Genomic DNA, 10,783 nt, shown 5'->3' with positions numbered 1-10,783 from the left:
ATGACAGTGATAGTTAACCAACAATCTACCGCGCGCAACAAATGGATTTCGAGGATAGTAATTGCTGCGTTCTTCGCGTTAATTATACTGGATATGCCGACCATTTGTAAATTTCATAAACACGACGAATCACCGAGTTACAAGTACTCTAAGAAAGCTAACGAGATCTATACGAATCAACAACATCAGCAACATATACATTATGAACATCAGCACGATCATAGCCACGTTCATAAGCGTTCTACCGCTCCACAGACAAATATTTATCATAAGGATCATAAGGATATAATTTTAAGAGCTGTTGGTTCAACTTTAATTATATCTGCTGCGCCTTTCTTCATATTATTTTTTGTGCCATTGGACAACACAAAGCAACGTGAATCGTTGTTGAAAATTTTACTAAGCTTTGCATCTGGTGGTTTATTAGGAGATGCATTTCTTCATTTGATCCCTCATGCGCTAGTTCCACATTCACACGACTCTTCTTCAGAAGAGAATTTATATTCTCATTCGCATTCTCACAGCCACAATGATGGCGATGAATCTGAACATCACAAACATCACGACATGTCTGTTGGTTTGTGTGTATTATTGGGGATAATTGTATTTCTAATAGTAGAAAAGGCAGTACGTATCATCAAAGGTGATCATAGTCATTCACATGTTCATTCTGCTTCTCAAAAAAAATTTGAGAAGAAAGAAAATACATTATTAGAGAAGGAAAAAAAAGGAATCAGTGAAGCAGTTACCAAAACACAGGAGACAGCTGAACTTGATATAAAGATTGCTGGTTATTTAAACCTAGTTGCAGACTTTCTGCATAATTTTACTGATGGCCTGGCTATAGGAGCTAGTTATATGGCTGGAAATAGTATTGGTTATGTAACAACATTCACAATTTTATTACATGAGATCCCACATGAAATCGGCGATTTTGCAATCTTGATACAAAGTGGATATAGTAAAAAAAAGGTAAAAAAAATAACAATAAGATAGTGCTTTTATCTAATTAATAATTATTCATGGTTTATCATTACTTCAGAGTTTACTTTGTAAAAATCCTGTGAACTTGTTATCATTCTATTTGCAGGCTATGATGTTGCAATTGACAACTGCTATAGGAGCTTTGTTAGGAACTTTTGTTTCATTGTTGGCAGAAGGAATGGGTGAGAAATAGCCGTAAAATTTGGATAAATATGTTTATCTTGAGGATTCACATCCTATTTAATTTTATCTCACATATTCCAGGTGACCTTGCAACAAAGTGGATTCTTCCATTCACAGCAGGAGGTTTTATCTATATTGCAACTGTTTCTGTAATACCAGAACTTTTGACTGCCACTAAGCTTTGGCAGTCAGTTAAAGAAATTCTTGCGCTTCTTTTTGGAGTATATATGATGGTTCTTATAGCAAACTATGAATAGAAAAACATGTTTTCTAGGCATTGTTCTCGTTTAATTTATTTCTTTCTTATGCGTTATAATCTCATAGAAGAAAATTTCTATCATGTAGAATACATTGCAAAAGATTAATATATTTTTTGCAATCATACTTTATATTAAAGAAGAAATATATAACATCTTAATTTCATGCAGAAACAAATACCAGTGGAATGAATACCAATACTTTTTATGGTCACTACATCTATTGCGTTTATTTTAGTTATTAAAAAAATAAATAAGATTATAAAAATAAGTATTAAAAGAAGAAGAGAGTAAAACAATTTCCATACATCTTTCCTTTTTACGTTGGAAAAATTTTTATCTTTTGAAACAATACCTATAAGCTAATATAAGCAAATATAAAAGTTGTCAGAAATATATATCAAAAGACAATGTCATGATATTGTAACTAAAATAAGTTTTGTTAAAATATGTAAACTAGGATCTATATTTAATAATCGATGTAATTTTACGTCGAACAATGTAATTACACATATATATTTGTTCCTACTTATCAGTTCATTTATTTTGTATGTAAGATATATTAGAATAATTTGCTACAGAATAATTGTAAGAAAAAGTTAGATATAAAAAATATGTATGTTACATCTTCTATAATTTTATATATAATTCATAATTTTATATTCAGGATAAGTTTGAAATATATTCAATTGTAGTTTTATAATATATATATATATATATATATATATATATATATATATATATATATATATATATATATATATATATATGTTGTTTATACAGTACTGAGCTGCGATTCCTTACTATTAAATTTATGTACTTACTATTAAATTTATGTACTTGAATAACATAAAATGTAATAAAATAAGTACTGGAAGTATATAAATATTACCATTGCATATGTAATTTTAGTTTATAAGCTATTGCACATATAACACGCAATTTGTTAAATAACATTATAGGAAGGAAATATCTCTTTTCTGTTATTACAGTTACCAATAACTGCTATTCTCATTAAATATTAAAACAAATAGATCATCTTACAAGAGACTGAATTTTCTTATAATAAATTTCTTATATGCTTGAAAATATTTTGTTAGTATATTTAGTTAAATATAAGCATATCTTTTAAATGTGTATTGAAGTTTCCACATATCTATATATTTTTCACAATTTTATTATATATCTTAATATGATTCTATTACATTTTGTAAAATGTAATAATTTAAAAATAAGTACTGGAGACTTACAAATAATGCTATTGCACATTTAACTTTGGCATATAATTTGCTAAATAATATTACAGAAGTGAAAATAAAAAATGTCTTCTGTATGTCAATTCTGTTATTTTCATTAAGTATACTAGAACACAGATTATCTTATAAAAGAATGTATTCACAATCTGTCATATTTTATTTGGAAATACTCAATTAAATACGAATATATCTTTTACATGTAAATACCTTTCAAATATCCTTGTATTTTTCACAATTCCATTGTATATGTGTATTCAGATACAATATCATATCCACAATTTCATTATATCATTATATCAGTTTAGTTATTAAAAAAATAAATAAGATTATAAAAATAGGTATTAAAAGAAGAAGAGAGTAAAATAATTTCCATACATCTTTCCTTTTTACGTTGGAAAAATTTTTATCTTTTGAAACAATACCTATAAGCTAATATAAAAGTTGTCAGAAATATATATCAAAAGACAATGTCATGATATTGTAACTAAAATAAGTTTTGTACCAATAACTGATTAATTTTTTTAATAACTTACAGTAATTTTTTTATTTCCTCAAGACATACATCAGCTTCATATAATCCATTGTTATCATTGTTTTGCTTAGCTATTTTTCTACCTTCCAAGCAAAATTTTTTTGCTTCATTGTATAAACCTTTTTTTAGAAACGTATTTCCTAGATTTACATGTAGTGCACACAATTCAGGCAGATCTGGTATGTTTTTTCCTGGAAACATATATAACTTATAATATATTACTTTGCAGTTAATTATTAATCATAATTATTGTATTACCTAATTCTAATGCAGCAGAAAAATATTTCATAGCTTCATCATATTTTTCTAACATATAACAAGCATATCCCAATTCATTGAGCACAACAACAGTTTTCTCATTGTCGTCACTATATAACTTTTTACATAAATTATAAGATTGAAGATAGTAGTCATAAGCTTCAGTATACCGCAAATTTTGTGTTAGCATTTCCGCGTACCAACGAAAACTTAGAAGAAGCAATTTCTCAGCTTCAATATTTTCTAGGTCTTCTTTAAGACATGAATATAAGTGCCCTATACAAAATAAGTATCCCTGTTCTGATTTCCTAAGTGAAAAAAATAAATTTATAAAATATGCAAAAATAGATATACTATTAATATTTTTATATATATATTTCTTATTATATTACTCTCTTTTGTCACTATTACTACTTCTATTTTTTTTAAATCAAATAAGTTAAAAAACTTTTTAATAAAAAATTTGTTAAATTATCTTTAAAACACATTCTTTACTTCATTTCTCTCTTAAATTCAAACATTTTAGCCATTTTTAGACTTATATGAATAACTTTCAAGTCACTCTCCAAAATTCCCTTTGACATCAGCCTTTGCAAAACTGTTGTAAACAAAGTTTCTGCTGCATGATAATCCCCAGTATCAAAAGCAAGATTTGCCATTATATCATAAATGTATGTAATTGCATTATAATGCTGTATGGTTTGCGCTTGATGCAAGGCTATATGTAGCATTTGTTCTGCCTTCATAAACTCGTTCTTCTATAAAGAGAAAGCAAAGATTGCTGAAAAAGATTTAATTAAAGATTTATTTTATATTGCAATTCCACTTTATATTGGTTAAATATACGTATGTATAAAAACATGTAAGATATAAATACAAAGATATAAATACCAGATCTTAATGTTTAATTCTAACCTGTATTAATAACACAGACTGTTTAATTGTTTTGATAATTGCTGAAACTTCTTTATCCTCTTCTTCATCATCGTGAAAGAAATAAGAAAACAAAGAAAACATATACATAGCAAGATAAGATTTTTTTATTTCTTGCGATCTGTTGTCATAATAGGATTTTTTTGTCACGTAAAGTCGAAAAGGTCGTAAAAGTTTTACGAAGCTATTATTGTTATAAATTACGTTACGTGAAGTACTTGCTACCGTGCGAAAGCCGATATTTGACAAAACATATTTCAATGTCCGAGGTATTAGAATTAAATGTTGCATTTTTAGAACATATAATTCTAAACATTGAATTGATTAGAAATTTGTGAAATTTGTCTTTTTAGCGCTGCATTATGCATATGTGTTACACTTTCTATATTAAAAATAAAACAGGTATATATAAGATTTGTTTTTCATTCCTGTACTGGTTACACTAGTACGAAGTGCTCACTGAAGCCTTTTTTATTCCAGAACTGACTGACGTCAGCCATCGACGAGATATTACTAAAGACTGTCAGCCCTGGGTAAATTTTCGACCCGGTCAAAGAGCCCAGAGGGGCCCTGAGGGGCCCGGAGGTAATTGAAGAACGCGACGACAATACCGACTGTTTCTCACACAGAGGCCGGTATTCATAAGGCCTGTTCTTTGTAGTTGCACTGCTGAACTGGTGCAATATATTGAAGTGAAACAAATATACGTTTTCTCACTCTAACTTATTGCACTAGTTCAGTAGTGCAGCTACAAAGAACAGGCCTATAATCGGATCTTATATTTAAGACCGTCTTAAGTTCATCTTGAGATGATGTATGGGTTATTTCATTGGCTATTGAATATCTGAAGATAAATTTAAGACAGACTTAAATATAAGATCCGACTATGAATACCGACTGTTTCTCACACAGAGGCCGGTATTCATAATCGGATCTTACATTTAAGACCGTTTAAGTTCATCTTGAGATAATGTATGGATTATTTCATTGGCTATTGAATATCTGAAGATAAATTTAAGACAGACTTAAATATAAGATCCGACTATGAATACCGGCCAGAAACGCTTCTGCCTGTCCGTGTGATAACACGCGCTCGATCGGTTCAGCACAAATAATTACAATAAAATTTACACTGTGATAATTTGTAATTACTATTCACAAATGTGAATAGTATTCTATCGTATGCGATAGAATTAGCTCATTTCGAGCTAATGGTTGCGTTCAGCAAAGAAAGTTGCTTTGCAATTGTTGTAAAATTCGTGAATCTAATTGAAGCACGCTTTTAATTTTGGTTGAATCCAAAAGCATATACCAATCAGATTCACGAATTTTACAACAGTTACAAAGCAGCTTTCTTTGTTGAACGCAGCCAATGTTTCATGTTCTGGCCACGCTCAGTGCTGCGAGTTCGGGATATATTTTCGCGCACGCGCATTGAGCAAACGCTGTGGTAACCTCAGCGCCGTATCTATTTTAAGGTATCGTAAGATCCCTCACCTAATGGGTCCTGCACACAGGACGCGGTAATGCTTGCCGCGCGGCGGAAGTCCGTGCGACAGCCAATCAATATGTTGTTTTTCTGTAAGAGCTAGAAGGTTATTACGGAAAGCAGCATATTGATTGGCTGTCGCGCGAACTTCCGCCGTGCGGCAAGCATTACCGCGTCCTGTGTGCAGGAGCCATTAGAGCATATTTATATGGAGGGGAATTGCGTATGCCTCCTGTAAACTAAAAGTGTTTCCAAGATCTGTGTGAGAGAGAAAGGTATACATTCTTATTCCTCCTCTGTGCGCATGCGCCAACATGCGTCAGTTGTTGCTGGACTACAAAATTATTGGTTTCAATATTTTTTTACTTGAATTCTATCAACTTTATCGAAAAATAGCAAGAGATAAAAATTGTTTATTTTCTTTTCATAGAGCTCGGAGAATTTTTTCAGAATTTTATATTAACTTTTTAGTATTGCATTTTTTGCGTTTTCTTGCATTTTCTTGAAGTACTAAAAAGTTAATACAAAATTCTGAAAAAATTTTCAGAGCTCTATGAGAAGAAAAATAACTTTTATCTCTTGTCAACTCTATAACATAATCTAATCTGTCATGCGCACAGAGAATTAGGAATGTATAGTTTTCTCTCTCGCACACATCTTGGAGACATTTTCGTAAGTAAGCGGACAAAATTCATAAAAAAAGAGGGGATAACGTTGGCGACGTTCAAAAGTCTCTAGGATCCATAAATTTATTTTTGAAGGTTATAATTGTTGGACGTTAGGAGAGTATACAGAAGTGTAAATTTGTGACAGGTTAACTCTGCACCTCTGTATACTCTTTTAACGTCCAACAATGATATTAATCTTCAGAAATGAATTTATGGATCCTACAGACTTTTAAACGTTGTCAACGTTATCCTCTCTCTTTTTATGGATTTTGTCCGCTTACCCTTTCGTGCCAGCATTCCCCCTCTATATATATGCTCTAAGGTCGCGGACCAATCAAATCATTTTATTTTATTGCCTAATTTTACGACAAATAAAATGGGACGATTTGATTGGTCCGCGTAGGACAACGCGACGCGTGACGCGCTAAGTGGGAACGCACCCTAACTGTTAGATCCCTAAATTTAGACCAATTACATTGACGAATTGTTCAACTGTGTGGAACTGTTGAGTTCGCTGAACGCATCCAGTGGGTGAGCAATGTCATATATGTAATACTACTATATTGCTAAAAAGAAGAGAAGTCCGGCCCCAGAAGCACGGTGCGGGAATATATATTTCTCTTTCTTTCTGAGTATATTATAAACGTTATGCATCAGATAGATCGTATCCGCCAATGGGAAAATAAAATATATAGTATAAAGTTGTAATAGGTATATATACAATATTCTATCCAGATAGCCAAACCTATGCGAGCAAATTTTACACAGAGTCTGTCAAGAGTGTTTGTAGACAGAATGGCAACAGATTGTAAGCAGAATCTGTTCTGACGACAGATTGGTGACAGACTGCGCGCAGATTCTGTTTCCTAGATAGGCTATTTAATTCTATCAAGGGTCATATGTACGTTATTAAATGAGGCAGTTTCACATACACATCATGTAAAACTGCTGCAGAGGAGTCAAGATAATTATATTGTGCAATAATTGTACACATATACACAATAAAAAACAAAATTTTTACTTTTTAAAATTGTATTACACATTTTTTTTATAAAAAAAACAACAATAATAGAGAAATAATGAGTACAAGTATAGAATAGTACAACGGTTAAATGGCCATTTAAAGACGTACGTATGCCATCCCTGGTAAAAATTGTTCTCATAATTTTTCATACAATTTCTTATATTATTATTTTTTTACTGTTATGTCATTATGTCATTAAATCTGAACGATTTAACCGTCATGCAATAAGTATTGAAGGCAGCAGCACCGAATAAAATATTAGTTTCGTTATGTAAATAACTTTTACAGAATTTTTGTGATAGTTTATTTGAAAATATATTATTCTTCGATTTTGATAACTTAATACAACTTAATACAATCTGAACGGGACGATTAACCAAATTAATTCGCATATGTAAAAGTATAGTATTTTATTAACATGATGGAAAAATGTCATTATCTACTGTTTTATTGTAGTAATTTTCTATGCAGTCCTTGGTAGAAAATTAATTTAGAATTATCGTGCCGGTCTCTCTTACATTATTTATACGGCTAAACGGTTTTGTCTATATTTTGCGGTTTAAAAGGCAAACAAACTCTAAGATTTTTCTTCCTTAAACTTTAAGTGAGCAATATAAAGCGCTTTTTACCAAGTGAGGAATTGGCGTAGTGTCTAAGGCAACGGACGATTATCCAAAAGATATCTTTAGTTCAAGTTCGAATCTCACCAGAAAAAATCTTAAAAATTAAAAATAATATAGAAAAACTTTTTTTTTCATTGTATTTTACGAGTATTCAGTACGGTGCCTGCATGCTCGTACTGAACGTGTATGACGGACGGCCGAGTGCTAGGAGCCGCCCGACTCGCGGGCGCCGGTCTCTCACCGCCGGTTCGTTCCGCCGCCGCGACGTGGCGACGGCGTCACCCGGAGCCGTCACTCGCGGTTAAATTTCACTTAGGCGCCTATATAAGGCGCCGCGCGAGACCACTCAAGGTTTTTTGATTGCCGGTGCGCGTCAGGTCACTGCCTCAGTGAGGTATTTTTTTGGTACTCCACCTAGTTCGATATCACCTTTTAGAGTTCTTGCACATTGCCTTCAGAGTGTCTATGATACGTTGGCTTTTTTGGTACGAAGGCTTTTTGACTGCGGTCACACATCAGGTCACTGCCTCGTTGAGGTATTCTTTTGAACTTCACCTAGCTGGATATCGCCTTTTGAGTGCTCTTGCACATTGCCTTTAGAGTGTCTGAGACACGTTGGCTTTTTGGTACGAAGTATTTTGGTAACTCCACGGATCTCCACCTTCTCGATACAATCGGCGTTTGCGAGAAGGGTTCGCGCGACCATTTCGGATTACCTCGAAGCCTCCACCGCGGTGGACGCTTCCCTTCGCGACATCTCTCGTATTGCATATACCAGGCATCAGTTCGACAGAACGCGTGTCGGGCTCACGACTCCGCCGCGAGTCTTCGTTCTTTTCGGGAACTCCCCCGTTGCCATGGACGCGGCTCTCACACGAACCACGCTCGTCACTAAGTCTACTTAGGACTTAGTCGTTGCTAGGGACGCAGCTCTCACGCGAACCACGCTCATCGGTAAGTCGACTCGAGACTTATACGCCGTCGCCTACGCGACTCAATACGCGAGGTACACTCGCTTCTAAGTTCCAGCGAGACTTAGCATTAGTTGCACACGCGGCATTATCGACACGAGCCACGTTCACGTATAAGTCGACGCGAGACTTATCCGCCGCCGCACACGCGGTCCAACATGCGAGTTATACTCGCCTCTAAGTCCCTACGAGACTTAGCCTTTGTCGCAGATGCGACTTATCACGCGAGCCCAGCTCGCTGATACAGCTCAGTTCAGAACTCAGTTTCTGTCGCACCAGCGACCCATTGAGCTGAGTCGTACTCGGACTTGACTTCAACGCTCACTAGTGGAGACGAGTAACCGTCTCCATATACCGAGTGTATACTATCCTCCGGAAGGAGAATTACTTCCCAGCGCGGAGACGCCGGGCAACTCTACGCGGGTACAAGCACCACGTCGTGTTCTTGCACACAAAAACACGCTAGCTGTTTCCTCAGAACACCTTACGAGGCTCCTGGATAGGAGAGCACGAGCTTATACTCGCGCGATCAACGGTAGCAGTCGACGGCAGTTCGACGACATTACGAACCGGCCGCTCAACATCCAGGGCAGATTGAAACAAGTATTTATGAGAAAGCGCTTATTATATGAGTAATTAGGAAAAATTATTAGAAAATTTTCTACCAAAAATTTAATTGAAAAACCTACGAAACGACAGGATCTGCGCGCAATCTGCTGCCAGTCTGCCGTCAGATTCTGTTCGCAGACTTTGTCAACAGGTCTGACGGCAGATTGGGGACCCAGATATCTATAGATCTGTCGACAGATCTTGCTCGAATTTGACAGATCCTGTCGCTAGTCTGCGCGCAGATTGCTTAAACATGAGCATCCGGAGATGCGAAAAAAGCAGCTGCAAATGAAAATATCAGTTTACACAGGTTACAGGGTTTTTCCAGGGTCGAAAATTTTTTTTATTCCCGATTACGAACGACAACGACTCGAAACGCGCTCATATGTTTTTTTTTTCCCCCACCCCAAATGGTTCTTGGCTCGTATCTCCCAAAGTAGGGGAGGTGGGGGGTCGGTGTCTGAGACAATGTTGTCGCACGTTGGGAGGGCTACCCCACGGACCCAACCCCACCCTCTCCCATCCTCCGTTCAAGCTCCGCCCTCTTGGCGGAAACTTTGAAGGCGCAGAACTTTTTTGTTTATGAAATGTTAACATCGCCCTTTGGGGTGGTGGCACGCCCGGCCACTCTCTTTCGAACGCACCGTGTCACACCCCCCTGCGCCCCCCCGTTTAGGCTCCACCCTCTTGGTGCCCAGATTTTGGAAGCCTGTAACTTTTTTGTTTATCAAATGTTAACATCGTCCTGTGGGGTGGTACCACACCCGCCCACCCTCTTTCGACCGCACCACGTCGCACCCCCCTCCGACTTTCCGTTTAGGCTCCACCCTCTTGGAGCCCGCGAGTTTTTTTTTTTTTTTTTTTTTCTAAGTTTTTACGAGAGGAGCGAAAAATTGTTCTCGCACGAGTGTTGCCCATCGATAGTACTCGGTGAAAGAAGTCTTTTGGACCCTTTTTTGAAAGACCCTTTTTTTTTTTTTTTTTTTTTTTTTTTTT

General features: G+C 35.3%; 2 protein-coding genes across 4 annotated transcripts; one reads left to right on the top strand and one right to left on the bottom strand.

The window, feature by feature from the left end:
- Window positions 1–2,100, top strand: LOC116847091 (protein catecholamines up). Its single transcript, XM_032821715.1, has 3 exons — window positions 1–972; window positions 1,091–1,166; window positions 1,249–2,100. The coding sequence occupies exons 1-3, from the start codon at window positions 1–3 to the stop codon at window positions 1,422–1,424; spliced, it is 1,224 nt and encodes a 407-aa protein (XP_032677606.1). The 3' UTR covers window positions 1,425–2,100.
- Window positions 2,101–2,585: 485 nt separating this feature from the next.
- On the bottom strand, window positions 2,586–4,939 carry LOC116847092 (tetratricopeptide repeat protein 19 homolog, mitochondrial). 3 transcript variants are annotated; one of them, XM_032821717.1, is made up of 5 exons: window positions 4,386–4,939; window positions 3,966–4,228; window positions 3,471–3,778; window positions 3,214–3,403; window positions 2,586–3,109 (listed from the first exon to the last, which is right to left on the bottom strand). In XM_032821717.1, exons 1-5 carry the CDS (start codon window positions 4,692–4,694, stop codon window positions 3,103–3,105), a joined length of 1,077 nt encoding a protein of 358 aa, XP_032677608.1. In that variant the 5' UTR covers window positions 4,695–4,939; the 3' UTR covers window positions 2,586–3,102. The 3 variants fall into 3 exon arrangements, with proteins under 3 accessions (XP_032677608.1, XP_032677607.1, XP_032677609.1); XM_032821716.1 differs by having other exon boundaries at window positions 2,586–3,102; XM_032821718.1 differs by having other exon boundaries at window positions 2,586–3,102; window positions 3,966–4,251; window positions 4,386–4,537.
- Between the last annotated feature and the right edge of the window lie 5,844 nt (window positions 4,940–10,783).

The sequence above is a fragment of the Odontomachus brunneus genome, unplaced genomic scaffold (assembly GCF_010583005.1).
Source record: "Odontomachus brunneus isolate Ranch 3 - 2012 unplaced genomic scaffold, Obru_v1 Obru_scaffold_073, whole genome shotgun sequence".
NCBI lineage: Eukaryota > Metazoa > Arthropoda > Insecta > Hymenoptera > Formicidae > Odontomachus > Odontomachus brunneus.
Note: the sequence above shows the minus strand (reverse complement) of the source record. Positions and strands in the feature narration are given on the sequence as shown.

Excerpts from the sequence above, each read along its gene's own strand:
- LOC116847091 (XM_032821715.1), top strand. The coding sequence starts at position 1 with ATGACAGTGATAGTTAACCAACAATCTACCGCGCGCAACAAATGGATT. Across the intron at positions 973-1,090 it reads GTGGATATAGTAAAAAAAAG|GCTATGATGTTGCAATTGAC; the intron begins GTAAAAAAAATA and ends TTCTATTTGCAG. Across the intron at positions 1,167-1,248 it reads ATTGTTGGCAGAAGGAATGG|GTGACCTTGCAACAAAGTGG; the intron begins GTGAGAAATAGC and ends CACATATTCCAG.
- LOC116847092 (XM_032821716.1), bottom strand. The coding sequence starts at position 4,694 with ATGCAACATTTAATTCTAATACCTCGGACATTGAAATATGTTTTGTCA. Across the intron at positions 4,229-4,385 it reads AGTCTGTGTTATTAATACAG|AAGAACGAGTTTATGAAGGC; the intron begins GTTAGAATTAAA and ends TTCTCTTTATAG. Across the intron at positions 3,404-3,470 it reads TTCTGCTGCATTAGAATTAG|GAAAAAACATACCAGATCTG; the intron begins GTAATACAATAA and ends ATATGTTTCCAG.